At 52.0% G+C, this 23,384-nt stretch overlaps 1 protein-coding gene across 1 annotated transcript in view; it reads left to right on the top strand.

Annotated features, from left to right (window-relative positions):
- The window catches only part of SHB (SH2 domain containing adaptor protein B), a 134,151-nt gene that overhangs the window by 91,250 nt on the left and 19,517 nt on the right, over positions 1 to 23,384 (top strand). Inside the window, 2 exon segments of the mRNA XM_052645214.1 lie at positions 14,914 to 15,085; positions 21,732 to 21,851. Of these exon segments, the coding sequence (XP_052501174.1) occupies positions 14,914 to 15,085; positions 21,732 to 21,851 (292 nt within the window).

The raw sequence follows: 23,384 nt of genomic DNA, 5'->3' as shown, positions 1-23,384 counted from the left end.
TCCCCACAGAAGGTGGCCTTCTCAGCCAGTGCAGCCTTTCGGGAAGGCTCGATTATCACTTCCTGGTTGTCGTGAAAACAGCTATTGCAGGGTGTGAGGTGGTCCTCACTTCCTGGGAATGATATTCTTTCCTTCTCTCAGAGTTCTATAGCAGGTGAAGGAGGTTTCCTGCCTGCCCTCCCTATGGGAAGCTGCTGATAGCCTCAGCCAGGATACCCACCCCCACGCACCCAGCAGTGGAGTCTCAGCACACATGCCTGGACTGAGTTCATCCCAACCTCCAAAACGGATGCCTTATCAGTTTTACGACCAGGCTGTCGGCCCCCTGCCCACCCGGCAGACTCACCTGCCTTCAGAGCTGGCTGGACTCGGTTCCCCCCGCTGCTTTGACTCACCCCCCGAGAGACTTCATTGGCAGCAGGTCCACCCCCTCACTGATGCAGCCCCCTGCCCAGTGTGGGGCAAGAGAAGTACCCTGAGTGATTCCATGCTGTCTCGGGTGGCACAGCTTGGTGCAGAGGGTCTGACCGGCCCCTGGGCTTTGTAAGTTGGACAGAGCCTACCCAGGAGGTGGCCACACGGGGAGGCAGCTGAAGACTGGGTGGGTAACGTAGAGAAGCAGACTTTGGCTCAGGGGGCGGGAGGGGTGTGGATGTGGAGTCTCCACATCTCTGGGGGCCACTGGAAGGACCAGGATAGAACCTCTCCTGGGGCCCCTGTGCTCTCTCTGGGGAAATGTGTCTGCTGCAGAGAGTCCTGGTGAGGCTTACAGAACACTGTAGTGGTAGTGCTGGTATTTGCAGAACTCTTTAGCATGCATTATCTCATTTCATCCTCCCAGCTGCCTCCTGGGATCTTAGTTTTGTCCTTTTACAGATACAGAAATTGAAGTCCAAAGAGAAGAAACAGTTGCCCAGGATCCTATAGCTAGTCAGCTGCAGAGCCAGAATTTGAACCTATGAAGTCCTGCTTAGAACCCAAGCCCTTACCCTGTTGATGTCTCAATTCTCTGGCACTACCCAAGATACTGCATGTAACGTGCTGGAGCCCTCACCCTCCCAGAGCCCCTGGGTTGTTGTTCAGTTGCTCAGTTGTGTCCCACTCTTTCCAACCCCACGGACTGCAGCACACCAGGCTTCCCTGTCCTTCACCATCTCCTGGAGTTTGCTCAAACTCTTGTCCATCAAGTTGGTGATGCCATCCAACCATCTCATCCTCTGTCATCCCCTTCTCCTCCCACCTTCAATCTTTCCCAGCATCAGGGTTTTTTCAACTGAGTCAGTTCTTTGCATCAGGTGGCCAAAGTTTTGGAGTTTCAGCTTCAGCATCAGTCCTTCCAATGAATATTCAGGACTGATTTCCTTTAGAATGGACTGGTTGGATCTCCTTGCTGTCCACGGGACTCTCAAGAGTCTCTCCAACACCAGAGTTCAAAAGCATCAATTCTTCAGCGCTCAGCTTTCTTTAATGGTCCAACTCTCACATTCATTTATGACTACTGGAAACCATAGCTTTGACTAGATAGACCTTGTTAGCAATGTCACCAATTTCTCCTTGTGTCTACAGTGAGTAGGATATGTGCCTGGGGTGTAGGTTTCCACTCAAAATGGTTCCAGCTGAGGAGCCTATGGCAGCCCAAGTTCTGGAAGGCTCGTGACTGCACAGGGATGACCAGAGCCATCCCATGGGTTGGTCATGCTCTGCCCCTGCTCTGCACAGGGAGGGGTCCCTGCACCATGGCATCCCACTCCTTCTTGTCCAGCCAAGGAAACTGAGGCCCAGGGAAGGAACAGGAACTGCTGGAGACCTCATGGCAGAGCCAGTTGGGCCATACACAGAGGATGGATCAACATTTCTTTTTAATTCAGTGGGTTGAGTTAAAAGCTACGTTTTTTAATGATTGCAGTTGCCTCCAAGAAGAAGCAAGTGATCAGAGTGCTTACTAAAGGTGCCGGGCAGCAAGAGAGTGGGTGAAGGTGATATTTCAGAGAGGGACTACCATGGTGGTCCAGTGGGTAAAACTTCCTGCTCCCAATTCAGGAAGCCCAAGTTTGATCCCTGGTCAGGGTACTAGATCCCATATGCCACAACTAAAGATTTTGCATGCCGCAATGAAAATCAAAGATCCACGTACTACAACTAAGACCTGGCATGGTCAAATTTTAAAAAAAAAAGATTTTTTCAGAGAAACAAAGTCATTTTGTTTTTGACTCACTGTCTGGAGATTTGTCCCCATTGAAGTTACTTTTAAAGCAGTGTCCTGGGTTCAGCCAGCAATGGGCCTGCCTTCTAGCGAAAAGAGTAGACAGACATGACTCAATGCTGAATATACTTATTTTGAGTACTTATCTGTCTTCCTTACTAAGCTCCTCGGCCACTTTCTCTGCCCTTGAAAGCTCAGCACAGTGTCTTGGTGTCAGGCGCCACTGGGTAGTAGTTGGCATCAGACAAGCCCAAGTGCACACGCTAGCCCCACCACTCACCAGCTGTGGGGTCTCAGGCTCTCAGCCTCCTGAGCTTCAGTTTTCCTGTCTGTAAAACAGGGATTGTCACAGACTGTATCACACTGGATCTCTGTGGTGATCAAGGGAGAAGACTGAAAAAAGACTTCATAAACTCTAAAGGGTCATGCCTGAGAGAATGGTTACTGGTGCTCAGGGAAGGCTTGCTGTATTCAATAAAATTTAATTTTATATATTAAAACAGTACTGCATAAAAAGCTACTTTGGGGGCACAGAGGGCCCATTTATGAAATTCATTCCCAGTTACTGCAGGCAATGAGAGGTATGGATAGTGTGGAAAACAATACTTCTGTAGGAGATACTCCCATCTCGATTCCAGCAACAGTTCTCACCATGAACCACCCAGTTCTTCCATCCTTTATTCAGTCCCTCCCGAGGACCAGGCCACTGGTCCCCAGGTGTGAGAGGGTCTCCACTGCCAATCTCCCCCAAACCCCTCTCAATTCTACCTGTGACATGTTCGTTTGTTGGTTGGTTTGCTCAGAGCATGTGGCAGAGTCACCTGCAAGAAGCGTCAAACAGATTACAGGGTCCCACCCCCAGAGCTCCTGATTCAGTAGGTTCCAGAGATGAGGCTGGAGAATCTGCATCTCAAACAGGATCCCAGGTGTTGCTGAGGCTGCTGATCTGGGGACCCCACTTTGCGAACCTACAGCATACTCGGTACTTACTATATGTTAGATGCTGGGGCCAGGGAGGAGGTAGGGAAGGGGTATCACACCTTGGCTCGGGGGTGTCAGTGCCACCTCCTCCAGGAAGCCTCCCTTGACATGACTCCCTTCCCTACCCCCGTCCTAGTTTGGGCTGGGGCCCCTCTGTGCTCCCCCCACATCCCCTGCGGATGTGCATTGGTTTATTCTGGAACAGCCAGATACTCCCTTGTCACTGTCAGCTGAAGGGGTGCTATTGCTGTGTTGGTCACCCCTTTGGCAGGCACCCTCTTGAGTTTTGACATTTTCCCAGCCTCATCAAGTGAGGCTCAAAGGGCAGAGGAAGGGTAAAGTGAGGTCCCAGGTATGTCTATTTCCTAAACATCTGTGAGTCGTCCCTGAGCCAGCTCAGTTGGCTAATTTAAGATAATCCCATGAAGGTGAGGGGGTGATGGAGGAGGGGCAGGAAGTTAATAGACAGTGAGGCCCAGTTATGAGGCTGGCGTGGGTTGACCCTATGAAGTCCTGCAAGGGATGGTGTGGTTTCACTGCCATCACACAGATGGCACCACTCGGGCTCAGAGACGGTGAGCAGCCTGTCCACAGTCACACAGCTGATGAAGTCGAGTCAGGCGCTCTCCCCACTGCTGCATTGACATTGTGAGTATGGCTCGGGCAGGTCTGAACCTTCCCTTTACCTGTGCTGGGGTAAGGTGGCTTTTCTTTTCTTTTTTTTAAATATAAATTTATTTATTTTAATTGGAGGCTAATTACTTTACAAGGTGGCTTTTCTTAAGGCAGAAGCCGCTGCGCCCACTCCGTACTGAGCTGGCAACTTGTCACCGTGAAACGCAAGTGCTCTGAAGGTGGTGGTGCTGACACTGAGTGCGTCAGCGCCTGCTCCAGGCTCGCTATTCCCACCAAGCCTGTGACTCATGCCTGTGTGCTTAGAATAAACAGGCTCAGCCTCGGCAGAAGAGTCCACGGGGAGTCTGCCACCATCACCTTCACCCTGCGCGTGCCACCTCCTCACCATTGGCCCCAGTGGGGCTCCAGCATGCTTCCTGCCCCCTGCTCAGCTTCCCAGAATGCCTTGGGCCTGGGAGGAAATTAACAATTGTGTTGGTACTCGGAGCTTTTTGCTATGTAATGAGTAACAGTTGTAATTAATGTTTAACACGTGTGAACAGCAGGTCTGCAGAGAGGAGGGGGAGGGTTTAAACGAGAGAACTGGGATCACTTGCTTCCTTTGGCTGATATGTTACTGAGGGACAGGTTTTTCCAGTTGGTTTTTCTGTTTGACATATGAATGAATTCATTTAGTAACCTTAAAAAAAAAGAAAAGAAAAACACTGGTGTTTCTTAGCTTTGGCTTGCCTGCTAATTATGTTGATAGAAATGTTTCTTCTTCAAGTGCCTTTGTTTCCTGTGTGGAAAAAAACCCAAAGGTTTAGTAGAATGAGACAAGGCAGAGGTCTTCGTGTGGATAGAGGTTTTAATTTCTGTGAGGTCAGAGACTCAGCGGGCCTTGTTGACACCTAGGTCCCCACCTTCGATCAGTGCCTGGCATGTAATGAACACGCAAGTATTTATTAAATTATTGAGTAAATTAGGTCTCAGGAAAACCAACCCCAAGTTCTCTTGAGGGGTATCACATAGCCTGCTCACACAGAGATGGTATGTTTTCACATCACTTTTTCAAGCTGTACACCTGTCTTCTCTTCAAATGAGGAAGAGGGGCGTTTGTGAGTGGCTGGCGATGGCTGCGGTTGCTGCCATTGGTCTGAACTAGAAGCCGAGAGCGTGTCCCTGGATGTTTGAGGACTGGCCCATGAATCCGCCTGCCAGGTTGTGGGTGGGGAGACTGTGTGCCAGTAGGTGACAAGCAGGGCCCTGAGAGCCAGGCACCTGTCCCATCCTGTCATTCCTCTCCTGTAATTCCATCTATGCATGGGCAGCAGCAGAAACAATGAGCAGCTGGGTGAGGTTTGGGGCTTCCTGGGAGGGAAGACTCATTTCTACAAGTGCCCAGCCTGCTTCCTGCACATCCTCTGAGGCTTGTGGATGAGGGAAGTCCCTCTCCCAGGCCCTAGGACTGATTCTAAGTGTCTGTGGGTATCTGCAGGTGAAAGTGTTGGGAGACACACTGCATTAGATCTGAGTGGGCATTCTCCATCTGACAGGAGCCCAGCCCAGAGCTAGCAGAGCTGCAGGGTCTAGATTTAAACCCCTGGGCTGTCACTTGCTAGCAGGGTGACCTGGGTCAAACGGCCTGTTTCCTCATCTGTAAAACCAGGTGGTAATTGGAATCGGTGCCAGAAGTCGGGGGCACAGTGAGTGTTCAGTGGATGCTAGCTTTTGGTATCTTTATCATCACTACTGTTTTTGAGAACTTGTTGCACTGTAGATAGGATTTGTGCTGAACTTGTTAGAGGCCCCTGGGATTCAGAAGATATGGGTTCAAGTTCAAGTCTAGCTGTCGACATGGGACAGTCCCTTTCGCAGCTGGTCATTTCTCATTTCTAAAATGAGTAATGATGGTGGAGATGGCTTGCTTTGGCAGCTGTAAAGGCCTCTGCATTTAGGTCATTTTATCATTTTCATCAGGATTTATCCCTACTTTTCCTGCAGCCAAGCAGCAGCCCTCGGGGTGGGGTCTTTGCACCAGGCAGCCACATCATGCTCACTCATGCCAGCCCCTCCTTCCCCAGTCCAGGCTTGGGTGTACATGCATGGACAGCATTCCTGGAACCCAGATGGCATTCCTAGAGCCCAGGCGGCCTCTAGGCGCCCACTTCACAGGCTTCCCCGTGCCCTGCTTCTCTGGAAGTCACCACTACCCCCTCTTATAATGAGGAACTTCTGTTCTCAGGCACTGCCCTTGAGATATGGCAGCATGGTGTCCTGGGGCCTGCGTGTGCCTGTGAGGGGAACACAGAGGTCTGTTGTTGGTGATCCTAAAAGAGCCAGCCAAACATGTGCTGAGCTGCCCATTGTCTTAAAACCTATCTGCAGGTACAGCCTTCACTCCCTGGGGAGAGGAGAGAATGAGGCCTGCTCTTGAACTGCAGGGGAGAAGGGGGCTTCACCTCTCTGGGCCTTGGTTTCTCCACCTGTAAAATGGAAATTCTAATGCTTGTCTATGAGGAACAAGCGAGATGATGCAGAAGGCATGTTTAGAAAGTTGAAGCAGCAGAGTACCATTGTTGGGAACAGAGTTTTAGTCAAGTAGGAGTGCTTGCGCATTGTCATGAAAGCTTCCATAGACTCTGGGTCATGGGGGCCCCCCTCCCAAATCAGTGCACAGTCTCCCTCCTTGCCCCCTCTTGGGGGCTCATGACTACCTGGGCTGCAGCCCCTTATATGCCTCTCCACCCCTGCCCTCCCCACTCCACTCCTGTCCCCTCTACCAAAAACCGGCCAGAGTCAAGGCCAGCAGTGTGCAGGAATCAGCACCCTAGACTGTGCAGAAAGGGTGCTGTGGGCACCTTCGTTCTGGTCTCTCTGCCCTTGTGTTTTCAAAGTAATAGGATGTCCATGAACAAACACCAGACCTGGAACACTGCAGGCCCCTCCTGTCAGCCCCATATTTGTTCCCGCCTCATCCACATGGGGCCTTAAAAGGCCTCTTCAGCACCTGAAAGCTCTGTGCACAGGGTTTTGTTTTCAGTTCTCTAATCCTTGTTGCCCCTGCGTAAGGGACTCTGTCCTGTGCTGGAGAACTGGGGAGGCTGGAGGCCAGCCAGAAAGATGCAGCCACTGATCCACAGGCTCCACCTGGGGACCCAAGGCCCTAGGTCCCCTTCACTTCCTTCCGATTCCCTATGAACCATCCTTAGGGGCCAACATCCATACTCGTGGTCAGCCCGGAGGACTCAGGGATGTTTGGCAGACTGTCAAGTCTTCTCTCCCTGCCTGGGCTAGAGAAAGGCACTCCTAGAGCACCCCTAGGTAAGGGGAGGCTGCCCAGGCTTTCATCCCAAAGCAGAGGGTCAGGGGCAGGGGGCTGGGGCCCCCTGCCTGGCGTGACGGCCTGCTCCTCTCTGCTGGGCAGTCTACTTGCCCGGTCCAGGCCCCACTCATAAAAACATAAAGTCCCACCAACCTCCTCAGTTTGTTGTGTCAGAGAATGTCACATTGGGTCCTCACATATGCCCACCTGTGAACAGGAAGCACTCAGTAAAGGTTAAGTCATTTTTCAAAACTATTTTAAAATGATTTGAAGGGGGAGTCCAGCTCCTAAGTTTCCTTTCTTGATTGATGAATGAGTCTTTTTTTGGACCTGCTGACCATAAATTTGGGTGGAGATTCATTCACTCAATAGAGTCTAAGCACTGATATCAGGCACTATCCTAGGCACTGAGAATTCAGCTTTGAAAAAAACAGAATATGTCTTGTCTTCTTGGAGTCTTAGGAATTTCAGCTCAGGCTGGAGAAGGTGGTTTCTGATACAAGGCACTTAATCCTCCTGAGTAAAAGAAAAGGAGCTGCTCTGAGCATGGATGTGGCCATGGGGAGAAGGGCCCTGCCTGGACTTTGGTATGTCCTCTCTTACTAATCACCTCCATAATCCTTTATGGTTTAGGCCTTGTCAGCCCTGTTTTATAGAAGTGGCAGCTAAGGCTCAGAGAGGTTTAAAAACTTACCCAAAGTCACACAGTAGTGGCAGAGGCAAGATTCAAACCTGGCTCTTCCTAACTCCAGAGTCCATACCCTCTCCACGAAGCTGAGCCGCTGCAATTCTGTTGTCTGGCCTTGTTGCAGCCCATGGACTGTGTGTCAGGCACAGAGAACTCCAGGAGAGGCTAAGGCATGAGGCCTCATCTCCACCTGGTTCTGAGAAGACACCAGTGTACCCTGCACTATCCTGTGGACTGCGGTGGGGTCAGACAATGCCGTAGACAGGGGAGGCGGGGTTCCGGAAGGGAGGAAGGAAGTCCTTTCTTCTGGGCCCTGTGTACGTGTAAGTTGCTTCAGTTGTGTCTGACTCTTTGTGACCCCATGGACTGTAGCCCACCAGGCTCCTCTGTCCATGGGATTCTCCAGGCAAGAATGCTGGAGTGGGTTGCCATGCCCTCCTCCAGGGGATCTTCCCCACCCAGGGATCCAACCCATGCTGCTTTTGTCTCCTTCATTGGCAGGCAGGTTCTTTACCACTAGCGCCACCTGGGAAGCCTTCCACCTTGGGTGGTCTTGACCAAAGTTGCCCCCAGGAGGCAGCATGAAAGCTGAACTTTGAAAAATGGCTAGGATTTTTGCACCCATTGATAGTGAAGAAAGGGATTCTCCAGGGCAGACACAGCAGAGCAGAGGCCTGGAAGCAGGGAGATGAGGGATGGGAGACCAGCTATTCTTTGTGACTGGAGCCGAGGGGTGGGTGTGCAACCCAGAAGGGTTGTCACCAAGTCACCGAGGGCGTCAAGCACCAGAGTGAGTTCTCTGTCCTTTCCTGTCCTGGGGACCTAGGAGCTGGCAAGGGTTTCTGGACCCAGAGAGCTGTGCTTTAGAGGCTTATGGGAATTTGGGAACCTGATCTCTTTGGCTAGCCCTGAATGATAAACAGGAAGGAGCCAGATCTAGAAGGAACACATTTATTTCATCTAAGCAAACATTTACTAAGCACCTCCTCTATGCCAAGCACTGTAGTCAGTTTAGGGGCTGACAAGATATTGGAGAGGAAAATAAGTCCTAGGTACTGTCCCCCAGAGAACCCCATGGGCTGTCAGGGGAGGAGTGGCTGGGGGCTTGCTGAGCTACATACAAGAGAAGGGTGGAGTGCTGTGAGCTATACTGGAGGAGGGGAGTTCTCAGAAGGGGGGATGGGGAGGTTTTGTGGAAGGCAGGCTTTTGTGCCAGACCTTGGCAGCTTCTAGACATCATACGGTTGGTGGTCATTGCAAAGACTAAATAAAGGAGATGCAATGCCTGCCTGGCCGGCCCTGTCACTTAGCTCTGAGATCCAGATGGTAACCCCCTCCCTTCACTCACAGGGTGGCAGGGTTGTCTTGAGGGTTAGAGCTAGCATGGGTGCTTGTTAACACTGACCCAACTTCAGGCCTAATTGATATGAAATCTATAATACAAGTAGGAAGGGGACCAGCAACAGCAAATGCTAACCTGGATGGAGGAAAGGCCTCCCAGGAGATCTGAGCTGGGTCTTAAAGATCTCATCAGATCAGAGCTGTGGAAGGACATTTAGGGCATCGCGAAGGGTCACCGCACCTGCCTTGGAGACAGAGGCTGGTGGAGCCGCTAACTGGACCACCTCTCCGACTGCCACCAGGGCTCTGGTCCCGTCATCGCACCAAAGATGAAGGGCTCCAGAGGCCTGGCCCTGCCTGCCTGAGTCTCCCCTCCCTCCAGCAGAACCCTGACTTCTGTTTGTAATTGCCTATAGGTGGAATTAATTAGATACTGTCATTCTAACAACTCGCAGGGATGGTATGTTTTTTCTCTAAATGCAGATATTCTTTTGAGGGCTGTGTCTTCCATTATCTTTTACAGAAAATCACTAAAAGAATTGCCTTTTAAAATTGCAGATTAAAGAGAAACTTAATTAGAAGGAATGAAAACAGTTGTGTTTGGAGCTTTTGTTCTTAGCATTTTTTTTTCCCTTGTGCTGCTGAATCACTCACTTGGAGTTTGTATATTCTTATTTTAGGTGGAATGATTTGCCTAATTAAGCCTGTCATTCATCACCACCTGTTCCCTCTAAAATATATGCCTATATTATTAAGCTTGCAAGCGAATGTATAAATTAATTCAGTGGGGAATTGCAGTGTTGACTGGAACATTATTAGGTTTTATCCAATTTATCTGGTTTGAAAACTGATATTTTCCCCCAGTAAAATGAAACAGCAGCTCATTAAGTTTCTTCATTTAGTCATTCTTTGAGCACCTATTATGTTGTGGTCATGTACTAAGGATGGGGGAATGGGGGCAAATAGGTGTAGCCTCTGCTCTTGAGGGGCTCATGGGGAGCCAAACAAAGAAACTGGCCATTAGGATACCATAGGCTGAGATCAGAAAACTAAGATCATGGCATTCGATCCCATCACTTTATGGCAAATAGATGGGGAAACAATGGAAGCAGTGAGAGACTTCATTTTCTTGGGCTCCAAAATCACAGACGTGAAATTAAAAGACACTTTTTCCTTGGAAGAAAAACTATGACCAACCTAGACAGCGTATTAAAAATCAGAGACATTGCTTTGCCAACAAACGTCCATCTAGTCAAAGCTATGGTTTTTCCAGTAGTCATGTATGGATGTGAGAGTTGGACTATAAAGAAAGCTGAGCACCGAAGAATTGATGCTTTTGAATTGTGGTGTTGGAAAAGACTCTTCAGAGTCTCTTGTACTGCAAGGAGATCCAACCAGTTGATCCTAAAGGAAATCAGTCCTGAACATTCGTTGGAAGCACTGATGCTGAAGCTGAAACTCCAATACTTTGGCCACCTGATGTAAAGAACTGACTCATTGGAAAAGACCCTGATGCTGGGAAAAATTGAAGGCCAGAGAAGGGGTCGATAGAGGATGAGATGGTTGGATGGCATCACTGACTCAATGGACATGAGTTTGAGTAAGCTCCAGGAGTTGGTGATAGATAGGGAAGCCTGGCCTGCTGCAGTCCATGGGGTCACAAAGAGTCAGACACAACTGAGTGACTGAACTGAACTGAGGCTGAGATCAAGGTGAATCTGGGAAGAGGGTGAAGCCAGGGCTTCCTGGAAGAGGTGACTCCTAAGGAACAAGTGGAGTCAGTCAGGTGGATGAGGAGAAAGGCAAGAGTCCTGATGAGTCACACAAAGAACACAGCCTGGAAGGTGGCATGGTGAGACCTGAGACTAGGTAGGTTGCCAGGTGGTTGGTCTTGAGAACCTGCATGCCTTCCATGATCGTGTTGCATGCTCCATGCCTCTCTTCTCACCTTCTGGGCCAGGAGGTGTGCAGTAGGATTTTATACTGGCAGAAATTCCCAGATTCCGATTTAGCCAGTGGAGCACCCAGATTGTCCGAGGTGAAATTGCCTTACAGTTCATCTGGTCTCTGACTCTTATCTGCCTGTGGCAGAACTAAGTCTAGAACCTCGTCTCCCACCTACCCCTTCCCACACCCCGACTCTGCTACCCCTGGGGCACCAGTCACCACTTGGGCCAGAGGCCTGCTGCACTGTCCTGTCTCCATTCTCTCCATTCCCCAAAACCAGAAAGTCAGCAGACAGGAGGCTGCGTGGGAAAGTGCACACTGGTCCCGTTCTCCCTGACCCCACCTCCCACTGTGCCCCGATCTCCATCGCAGTGCAGTACTGCACAGGAGTCTTCCCCTGACTTGCCCCGCAAGTAGTCAAGTCCTGTTGGAGGCACCTCCCATATCCCTGTCATCACTGAGGGATTCAGCCTCCATCACCTTCCCTACCTCTCTGCCTCCAGGGTCACCCCTAAACCCTCTCTCCATCAGCAGTCAGAGAGGTCTTTAAGGCCCAGTCTGAAGGATGGCATTCCTTGATTCAACCCATGCATAACATCAAGTCCCAGCTCTTTAGAAAGGTGAGCAGGCCCTCACCTGTCTACCTGATCCCAGTGCTTGCCCCTGCCCAACGTCACCCATCCAGGGCTTTGCAAGCTAGATGGCTCAGGTCAGAACCTGCTTCACCTCTCCCTGACACCCCCTCCCAGGACATGTACCCCATTTGATTGGTTGCCCTGAGGGCTGGTGTGGTTCCCTGCGAGCTTTGACTGGGGAGCTGGGCTGCTGGGAATCCAGGGAAAGGACATATGTGTGGGGGCCCCCTGCTCTAAACATCACCCTTTTATCACCACTGTGAAAGCTCAGCGCGTCAGCCAGATGGTGGAGGATGTTTGTTTCTCAGACATTCAACCCCAGGACCTGTCCCCTAGAAGGGCCTTGAGGTCATTGCCACCTGGCTGTCTGTCCCCGTGGCTGGACACAGGACAGAACTGTAGCCAGAGAAGAGGGCAGGGAGCCCCCAGGAGGGTCCTCACTCTGCCCCAGTCCTGGCATCATAGGCTGTGGGTGTCTGGAGGTTGGGGCTTGGCCTCTGTCGTGTGTTCTCACGGAGCTTGGGGTTTTCTGTGAGTCTTCTTCACCTGGACTTGTCAGCCCTGTCCTCCAGTGCTCAGGCCGAAAGCCGGTAGTGACCTTGACCCTCTGTCTCTCCCTCCATCCTGAAGACATACACAAGTCCGATTCTCAGTCACTTCCATCCACCTCTCCAATGCCAGCCCGTCCTACAGGAGCTTGCCTCGTCCATCTCACTCTCTCTCTCTTTTTAATTAACAAACTTTTGGTTTTTTAAGAATAGTCTTAGGTTCACAGCAAAACTGAGATGAAATTATGGAGAGTTCCCATAGACCCACATCCTCCATCCCTTTTCAGCCCAGCAGTCCTGTTAAAGAGTACCAGGTCGAAAGCTTTCCCCATCAGAAGTCAGAATTGCTCTTCGTTTCTCTCAGAATAAAACCAAAGTCCTTCCCAGGGTCCACAAAACCCCCAGCCACACGGCCCTGCTCCCTCCCACTCCCCTGGGCCTCAAATCCCACCCAATTCAATCCACTCCGGTTGCCCTGGGCTGTGTTGTTTCTCAGTCACCCTCAGCCCGTTCCTAAAGTCAAGGGCCTTCAATCTGTTCTTCCTTCTCCCCAGAATGTCCTTCCCCCAGACGTCCACGCTGCTCGCCCCCCTTCCTCCAGGCGTTTATTCAGATGCTGTCCTTTGAGAGGCCTGCCTTGTCCTGCTTTCCTTTTCTCCAGAGCGCTACCCCAGCTGGTGTGCTGTGGATCTGACTGACTTTACTTGTTGTCTCTCAGACCCTGAACTCCTGAAGTGGGGATTTCTGTTTTGCTCAGTGCTGTTTCCCCAACCGTGAACCATGCCTGGCCCACATGGACGAAAGGCTAGAAGGGAGAGCCTGCCAGACCCTGCTGCAGTCATGAGAGTGACCAGACACGTGGATCCAACCTGTCTCGAGCCTTCCGTTGGCAGGAACCCCGCTCCCCGCTGTTTTCTGTAGTGATTATTAGAGAAGCCTGTCTCAGAGGGATGGAAATGCTCCACCACCCTGATGGATGATCTGGCTCCGTAGCTGAGACGCACGAGTTCATTCACCATCCTCGGTGGTCCATAGACCACACATCACCACCGTCAGGGCAGGAGTTTCCCACCACCTTCTGTGAGCATGAGGTTGATTGCTGTGTATCTGGGGTCAGAGGACGGCTCGCCACATCCATGCTTACTGGCTAGGGCTGGGGAGATTTCTACCATTGTGTGTCTGTGGGCCTGTAGCTGGACGTGGTACATGGTTCCTCAGGCCCTGGCCCAGTTTACTCAGCCCTTAGTATATGCTGGGCCAATCAACTGTAGTCCCTCATCTGATTCCCACAGCAGTCGGTATGATAAGAAATAGGGCTTCGGAGAAGTGGAGTGGCTTAGCCAAGGTGCACAGCTGGTCATGGCCAACTTCAGAGTGGGACTCAGGGCAGTTCGGAGGCTTCTGTGAAGTACTTAGTACGTGTCCACATTGAGTAGGCATGATCAGAGTAACGAAGGCAAACCTTTATAATAGCATTTACCGAGCACGCCAGGCGCTCTGCCGAGACGGCTGTCAACCCCCTGGCAGACTCCTCACAACAGCCCCAAAAGTTGGGTACAGTCGTCATCCCTAGTTTTCAGATGAGGCAACCGGAAGCCCAGAGACATGACTTGCAGGTGGACTACTGGTCTCTGCCAACACTTCTGGCAACTCCAGTTTTGTTTGTTTTTAAAATACTTATGTATTTAGTTGCGGCCTGCAGGATCTTTCATTGTGGCACAAGGGCTCCAGAGCACATGGGCTCAGTAGTTGCAGAATGCAGGCTTAGTTGCCCCGAGGAATGTGGGAAACTTAGTTCCCTGCCTAGGGATCAAACCTGCATCCCCTGCACTGGAAGGTGAATTCTTAACCACTGGACCACCAGGGATGTCCTGGGAACTCCAGTTTGAGCTCAGTATTTTCCACTCTTTGTGGGGTGTCTCCAGGGTCCTGCCCTCCAAAGGTACCTCCCCAGCCCATGGGTGAAGGATGCTCCTGCAGGTCCAGGGCTGGAAGGAAGGCACATTGTAGGGCTCATCCCACTGTGGTGGGCACTGCTCCAGCCTCACCTGGGGGCTAATCCAGGACGGGGCTGGCTGTGTGGAGGGCCCACGCGGTGGGGTGAGTATAGAGGAACAGACGGCTGTGATGCAACACACCCCTCGACTGGATCTCTCTGGTTGTCCCAGGAGAAAGGGGACAGATGTGGCCAGTGCAGCCCTGGGCTCGGGGGAGGGTAAGAGAATGGAGGAGGAGAGGAGCCACTTGGAGGCAGGTTTTTGGCACAAAATAAAGAAAAACTTTGCCCCTGATAACTGTCTAGGGAGCAGAGCCCCCACTGGGAGTACCATGTCCTCTTTGATGGAGGTTGCGGGAGGGTTCCTTTGGGGATAAGGCTGAGTTCAGTGTCCTCTGGAGATTCAACCAGCCCCTCGATTGCACCATCTGATTGTGACGGCACCTCACATCCTGGTTTGGAAAGCCCACAACTTTTGAGCTATGTTTGTTCATTGCCTGGAGCTCTTCTGCCTGCAGATTATAAATCATCAACCAACCATGCTGATTTCCTGGCCCCAGTATGTGCCGCCAGTAACTTGTTGGGCTGAGCTCTGGGTAACTGGGTAACTGTGCTCTTTCTCTCTCCCCCACAGCCCAGTTTAATGGCAGTGAGAAGCGGCAGTCATCCCCCTCGCCTTCCCGGGACCGGCGGCGCCAGCTTCGAGCTCCCGGAGGAGGCTTCAAGCCCATCAAACATGGGAGCCCTGAGTTCTGTGGGATCCTGGGAGAGAGAGTGGACCCTGCTGTGCCACTGGAGAAGCAAATGTGAGTCCTCTGGGAGCAGAGCTCAGTCTCAGCAGCCAGTTCGCGGAGTCACTGTCGACGCTCACAGAAGGCCAAGGCCACGGCCGAGTCTGCCCCGTCGGGGTTAAAGCATACCTCTCCTGATTCCTGGCCCTATGCTTCCTCTCCCTCCTCCGTATCACCTGCCCGCCTTCGGATGGCTAGTAGGAAGGACAGTGAGATCATCCACATGGTGTTCTCCTTACTTCTGTATCCTCCTTTCTAGTTTCATCATGCAGCAAGTGAGCTTTTAAAAAGCTAAATGTATATTAAACCCTCCTGCGTGATTGCATATTAGTTTTATTTTATAGTAGGAGTGATGTTTTTGCCCCACATCCCTGGAAGCTCAGATAGTAAAGAATCTGCCTGCCATACAGCACCCGGGTTCGGTCCCTGGATTGGGAAGATCCCCTGGTGAAGAGAATAGCTCCCCACTCCAGTACTCTGGCCTGGAGAATTCCATGGACAGAGGAGCCTGGCAGGCTACAGTCCATGGGGTCACTAAGAGTCGGACACGACTGACCAACACATACACATGCTAAATCCTGCTGCCTATTAGCTTTATTTATAGTAGGAGTGATCTTTTTGCCCCACATCTGCTTGATCTTAGTTGGGCAAGACCTTGGCACTCTTGATTTGGGTTTCCCCCAGAGAGTTCCCAGCTTTAATCAGCATCCAAGTCCCATCCCTGCTGCCCCTTGCCCCCTGCTTCTCCACAACACTCCGGTCAGTGTTGTCTCCATCCCCTCGAGCAAGATGGTCGTCTCCTTTCTCCGCTGGGGTCTGGGGTCCCTGCTCTGCTCTGAAACCTTCCATGGCTCCCCATGGCCTCCAGGATAAAATCCCACCTCCCAAAATTGCCACTCACTCTGTGAATTGTTCCACATACCTGCCCTAGAGTAAGTTTCTCCGGGAACTTAACAAAGCACATCCTGGATCCCATGCTCATACCATCAGGGGCATCGCCCTCTTCACAAGTGAATGTGGGATCAGTGGGGTTATCTTATTGCAAAATGAGAAAATCGGGACCCCAAGAGATGTGGAGCCTTGGCTAGGATCTCCTGGCTCAGAGTGCTGAGGCAGGATACGAATGCTGTGACTCGACCCCACACCTTCCTCTCACTTCCCTCTTGTATGTAATTCTCCCTCACCCTTAGCACATGGCCAGCACAGAGTAGGCACTCAGTAAGGCCAGGAGATTAGCAGACACCCAGCAGGTTCCTTGTGAGACCTCGTCGAGTGCATCACGTATTATATTAGCCTCCACCCAGGGAATTCTGGTCTCGCCCGGCCGGCAGTGCATCCCTCACAGGAAATGCTCCCTTGCTGAGCAGGGTGCAGAGTTTTCCGAATGATGTCATGTGCTTGTGTGCCCTTTTTTAAGCGTGTGCCGCAGCCTCCTTTGTGACAGCCCTGCGCCTGCTGCACAGAGCACATGGGGGGAGGGGGTGGGGGAGGCTCCCAGCAGGTGTCGTGTTAATCTCTTACGTCTCACAGCCACACAGATTGGGTGGCAGGTTTTGCTTATTTCTGATCAGACTGTGTGCTTTTTAATCAACAAACAAAATATAATCCAGAGAAGCCTGGGAGCTATTCAGCGTGCATCCTGACCCAGGTCTGCCTGGGCTCAGCGGCCCAGCCTCCCCTCTGCCCACACCCGGATGGACTTCATGAGCCCTGTGAGGGCAGGTCTGCCTTTCCTTTCCTGTTCCCACCCGAAAGGCCCTCAGCCAAATCCAGAGTCGTGGCTGGCTTTTCCTCCCCATCATCTCATCTCCCTGGGATTATTCCAGCCTGCTAGAGGCCTGCCTAATCACCCAAGAGGTAGGGTGGTGGGCTTAGGTAAGATTCCACTTCCAGCAGAGCCTGAGGACCTAGGACCCAGGAACCAGCCCGAGAGGTTCACTATATCCCACCCGGGCTGATGCTGCCTCAGAATTTAGTATGCGCTTCCAATTTTCGACTTCTCCCCACCCTAGTGCAGGGGAGAGGGAAGGTGGGCACACTGAGCAGGTGCCGCAGTCTTAGAGGGTTGTCAGGGATGGGTAGTCACACTTCTGCCCAGGCACCCAAACTACTTGCTGGCCCTCCTGGGACACTGGAAAGGCTGTTCAGGTACTAAGGGGCGACTGCTCCCCAGCCTCCTAGAGGCAGCCCACCACCAGCTCCATTCTGCATTATTATTACCGTCAGCACATAAACATATCCTAGTGATGAATTTCTTGGTGGTGTTCAGTCGCTCAGTCACGTCCAACTCTTTGTGACCCCATGGACTGCAGCACTCCAGGGTTCCCTGCCCTTTCCATTTCCTGGAGCTTGCTCAAACTCTGTCCACTGAATCAATGCCATCCAACCATCTCATCCTCTGTCACCCCCTCCTCCTACCCTCAGTCTTTCCCAGCATCAGGGTTTTTTCCAGTGAGTCAGCTCTTTGCATCAGGTGGCCAAAGTTTTGGGGCTTCAGTTTCAACATCAGTCCTTCCAGTGAATATTCAGGCTTGATTTCCTTTAGGATTGAGTGGTTTGATCTCCTTGCTCTCTGCGGGGCTTTCAAGCGTCTTCTCCAGCACCACAGTTCTAAAACATCAATTCTTAGGCACTCAGCCTTCTTTATGAACTTCTTAAAACAAACAAATAAATAAATCTCGACTAGACATCCCCATCTGACTCTAGCCCCTGTTGGGAACGTAACCTCCATGAGGTCACCATTGTGTGCCCAGTGCCTAGATTGGTGCCTGGCACATAATAGGTGCTCAGTGAATAGGTAGCTGTCCCCTTGGTGAACAGAGTCCCCAAAGAGCTGTCAACGCATTCGCTCTCCCTCCCATTACCTCCCATTCTCTCATCCACCCCAATCTGCTACCCTTTTCTGCCCGGGTAACCAGCTGACCTCTTCTGACCCCTGTGGGAGCCAGCACATTAGACGGCTCCCTCCTTCTAAAACGCTCTCTGCTCCCGGCTTTCCTCTGCCTCCCCCGCCGGCTGCTCACCTCAAGCTGACCCGAAGGTTATTCTGTCCAGGGCTCGGTTTCCAGCTACGTGCCCTCCCTGGGTAGTCTCCTCAGGATGCTGGTGGTGAGTCACCAGTTCGCATCCCCAACCCACACCTCTCCCAGAACTCCTAACTCCTACGGCCAGCTGCCTTCTTGGCATCTCCACTTAGCTGACGAATGGGCATCTTAAATTTAACACGTTCAAAACTGGACTCCTGATCTCCTGAACACCCGCTCCTCCCCAGTTTGCCCGCCTTCCCCACCCCACCCAACAGCATCACATCTACCACATTGCTCAAGCCACAGCCCTGAAATCATCTGGATTCCTTTGTTGGTGTCACACCAGCATCTAGTGCGTTACTAACTGCCAGTTTTCCATCCAAAACACATCCCGATTCCATCCATTCCTGTCATCTCAGGTCCTCCCATCTGGACCCCTGCAGAAGCCTCCTCGCCTGTCTCCTGCTTCACTTCCCCTCTGGCCATTCTCCTTTTGTAAAATCGTCCAGAGCAAGTATCTCTTAACATCTATATTTAAAACTCTCATTGCCTTCCCTATGCTTACAATGAAATCAGACTTCTTCCTGTGGCCCACAGGGCCTCGGGGAACGGGGCCCCGCCTCCTGTTCACCCGCATCCTGTCCCACTTCCCGCAGTCACAGCACTGAACCATTCTTGCTGCCTTTTTGCTCCATGAACACCCCACGCTCATTCCTGCTTCTGGAGCTTTGCACTTGGTGCCGCCTCTGTGGTGAACGTGTTTTCTTTGGCTCTTCACATGATTGGCTCCTTCTCCGTGCAGATTCTCAGGTCAAATGTCATCTCCTCGGGGTTGCCCCCTTGTCCATTCATTCCATAGTAGGCACCTCCCCCACCCCAGTCACTGCCTTATCACAAACCCAGTACTCCTATATAGCAGTTGTCACTATCTGAAATTGTTTCCTGAATCTGTTGGTTGACTCTCTATCTGCCTGCATCAGCCCTTTGAGAACAAGGATATAGTAAGTGGTGAGTAAATAACTGCATGATCTCATGGGTGTTGGATGGACTGGGTGGTGATGGTGGAGTCTTCTTAATTCCCACGGTTCAGGCCTGAGTGGCCAGCTCTACAAAGTCCAGTGCATCCCCAAGATGGCCTGCTGCCTGGATTCTTTCAGTTCAGGCAGGTCCTCCTTGGGCCCAGGGGTTGCCAGCCAGGCCCATCCTGTCTCCTGGTAGCCATCCTCATCCTGACAGTCTGCCCTCTCCCCGTCCCCCAGTTGAGTGTCCTTTGCCTCTTCTCTCCCCAATTCCTCCTGTTTTTCCTTTGATCTTCGACCCCGAGTCCCCTGCCTTTCTCTGCATGTGGAATGGCTGGAGCAGCTGGGGAAGGAACCAGCAGCTTATCCTATTTACCCACCAGGGATCACCCTTAACGAGGATCCAGAACCCCCGAGACCCATCTGCCACCGCCTCCCTTAGAGCCACTTGTCCTGTGCTCTGGGAGTTGGGCTCAGGCAGCGCCTCCCTGGAGACTACTTCTTGGCCTTCCCTGAGGACAGCTCTGCTTCAAATAGCTGAAATTTGCTTGGCTAATAAGACAGCATTTTGTCAGCTCACTGGGGCTGTGTTACGCAGGTGAAATTTCCTGGAAAACAACCTTGGCCAAACTGTTAACTCTCATCTCTAAAGTCAGCTCCATCCTTGTCTAACCACGTCTCCCAGTTACACTCACGTGTCTTTTCTTAAACACACACTGGCCCGTCACATCTCTGGGAGTGTTGTAATTATGGCAATCCATGCAATTCCCAGCGTCACATCCTCTTAGTTTCTGTGTAAGTATAGACAGGAAGGTGGGTCTGCAGTGTACACTTCCCCTCGCCTTTTCCCTCAGCGAGTCCCCCTCCAGATGTCCAGCCCCGGGTCTGACGTGTGGGCGGTCACCCCTTGGGCCATCAGTGACTCTGTCGCAAGCTCAATGGACAGGGATACTCACATCTCTCTCACTCTGTAGTCTTTGCTTTCCTAGAGCTGGTTGAGTTGGGGGTTTTTTTTAGGTTATAATTATGTCATCTTCACTGCTGCGAACTGTTTAGAACACTGCCTTATAAAATAGCAGAACGTGCAGAGAAAGGCAGTGTGATGCTTTTCTCCATGCAGGATGTCTGTATCAGAACTCTCACGGGTACTATTCACAGGGCACTCCTGGCCCAGGTTCCGGAGGCAGGCTCCTCCATACACCTGCGGGAGGTATAAAATTAAAATGCAGTCTACACAGCAGCAGCCTGAAATACTGGTAGTTGGGGAAGTGACCTTTGGCTGTCTGCAAGTTCACTTCTCTTTTGGCTGATGCTGAAACTCACCCCATTGCAGGCTCTCCATCAGCCCTTCAATGCATCATTCTGTTTAATCCTCACAACCCCAAAACAGGAATAGAGTGACCCTAACTTAGCAAACTGAGATGTACCCAGATTTAGCTTCTTGCCCCAGACTCCCAGCCGGCCAGTGGCAGAGCCAGGTCTGTGCCTCCGCGGATAAAGCATGATCTGTCCTTGACCACTGGCACCTCTGGTTCCCTTCCTAACCACATCTCTGGCCATCTTCCCACTAATCCGATCCCTCAGAGACCGTAATGGAAGGAAGCAGTGACCTGTTCTGAGTACACCTACTGACCAGCATCCAAGGTCTTCACTCTGCTGCAGAAATTTTACCTTCAACTCTTCAAATCTTGAAAACTCACGTCCCCCTTTTGTCTTGCACTCGGGGCCTTAGCCAGGCATCTGCCACGGCACCCCTCCCATGTGATTCTGCCGCTCACCACGCGCTGCCCGGAAGCAGAACTGCTGGGCTTCCCACGTGCCCGGTCGATGCCAGATGCACTTGGCGGGAGCACTGCTTTGGCCACCCCACCCCACCACTTGCTTTCCTGAGTGATGAGCACCGCCCTCTGTCCTGCAGATGTCGCAGAGCCAGCATGTGTCCCGCCTGTCAGCGCCCTCTGATGGCTTCCGTGTCTCTCAGAGAAACCAGAGTCCTCGCATCACCTTGTGTGCAAGGCCCCCAGCGCAGCCCTGCCACGGGGCCTCTTAGGCCTCAGCCCCCACACTGCCCCCTTGCCTCAATCTAGCCATCACTGGCCTTCTTGTTGTTTCCAAAACATGCCAGGCATCCTGCTTTGGCTGCCTTTCTTCTGCCAAATAGGCTGTTTTCCAGCATCTTCCTTTGTGGCATCTTCCCTCAGCTCCTTCAGGTCCATACTGAAACGTCACGCCCTGCAGAAGGCTTCCCTTGCTGCTGCTTAAGACAGCAGTCCCTCCTGCCAGCTCCAAGCCAGGCGACCCTGCTCCGTGTCCTTCGTGGCACCCACACTAGACTCTGCTTCACGGTGTGGAGGCCAGGTTTGCTCACCATACTCTCCCCAAGACCTGCATGCAGCAGGCGCTCTGTCGATATCTAATGAATGACTGAACACACACACGCGCGCACAGGCACACGTGACATCTGCACGCACAGGGACGCTGCCTAGTGACAAGGAGGCCCAGGATGCCCACAGCTGCCCTCCAGTGGGGCTGAGCCTCCTCAGGGCAGATGGGATTCGGGATGTCAATGGTAGGGGTCTATCCCTGCTGAACTCTGACCCCATCTCTTCTCCGCAGATGGTATCACGGAGCCATCAGCAGGGGCGACGCTGAGAACCTGCTGCGCCTCTGTAAGGAGTGTAGCTACCTTGTCCGGAACAGCCAGACCAGCAGGCACGACTACTCCCTCTCCCTGAAGTGAGTAACCTCGGCCACCCCTGGCCCTCGGCAGCCTCCCGCGATGTGCAACCTGGCCCGGCTCTCTGAGGCAGAAAGACCCACCAGTGTCCCCCTGGGGAAACTTGCCAGCATGAGTTATTTTAAGCCTTGCTTTTCCAATTTGATCTAATTCTCCTGGGACACAGAGGAGTTTTTATATTCTCCATTTCTGCCTCCCTTGAAGAGGAGGGGCATTTTCCTAGGATTTATATTAAATATCCAAGAATAGCTTCCACATCTCCCGTGAGCCAGGGACTATAGAAGCACTTAGCGTGTCTTGTCCCTCCTTCAAACCTCACAACAGCCCTTCGAGGAGAAACATCTTGTCCCCGTTGTGCAGATGAGGAAACTGAGGCTCCGAGAGGGGCCAGGGCTGACCCGAGGGGTTGGGTCAGCACTCGAGGCCGGGTGTTTGATGCCCCACTGCTCCTACTGCCCCCGTGAGAACCACCCTTTCCTTATGTTCTTGGCTACTGTTTCGGAAAGTCTCCCTTTTATGTGTCGCACGAAGGTTGTAAGGAACCCCACGGAGAGCCAGGAAGAATCTTGCTGACATGATCGCCTACAGCTGCTTTGTATTGCTTTCAGGATAGGTGCCCCTGAAATAAGAAAAGGGTTTTTTGATTGAGGGTTTCATCCTTCAATGCTGTTGCAGGATGGAACCCAACAGATTGATTAAAACCCATTTTACAGATAGGAAAAGTGAGGCTCAGAGAGAGAAGGGATTTAAAGACTTAATGACAGAACTGAGATATAAACCCAGGTCCTTCAGCCAGCACAGACCACCAGAAAGCAAGCAACTGCCTGCTTTCTTTCTACTCAGCTTGCTGTTACTCAAGGCCAGGTGATACAGAGAGAACTGCTAGGACACATCAGAAGAGCCCTGTGCAGGCCAGCCGTGAAGTCAGTGGGGTCGGTGCACACAAGCAGAGACTGGCCTGGGCTCTCTGCTCACGACTGACCCCACCTGCAAGGGACTGTGACAAACTGCAGAGCAGAGCCTGGGCAGGAAACAGAGGCACTGGAAGTCTGCCTGGAGAAGGGAGGATGTGTGGCGACATGGAGGAACCACAGATCTCTCAAGGACATCAGGGCAGAAGTGGTAGATGGGGCATTATGGGCATGTGGATTCCAGGTCAGCGAGAGGTGCGGTTCTCTAACCCTTCAAGCCTATCAGGAATCAGAGCTGCCTCAGAAGGTAGTGAGTGTCTGATCACTGGGGATGTGCAACCAGGAGCTGGACAGCTGCCTTGCCAGGGAGGACATCGAGGGGATTTCTGAGCCTCTGGGAGGGCACTCAGAGCAAGCGGCACATGGACACTTCATTGTCCACCATCAGGCCTGACAGCTTAGAATCAGGCAGGTTTTATTGCAGCCAAGGAGAATTCAGTACGCTAAACTGTAGCTGGGCTGGTGGCAGCCAAAGTCAAAGGGCTGTCTCTGCCTAGGGGAGAGGGCAACAGCGGGGAGAGGGGCACACCACTGCTGTGCTGCCAGGGTCAGGGGTCTGGA

The sequence above is a fragment of the Budorcas taxicolor genome, chromosome 8 (assembly GCF_023091745.1).
Source record: "Budorcas taxicolor isolate Tak-1 chromosome 8, Takin1.1, whole genome shotgun sequence".
NCBI lineage: Eukaryota > Metazoa > Chordata > Mammalia > Artiodactyla > Bovidae > Budorcas > Budorcas taxicolor.
This window is presented reverse-complemented; position numbering and strand designations above follow the sequence as displayed.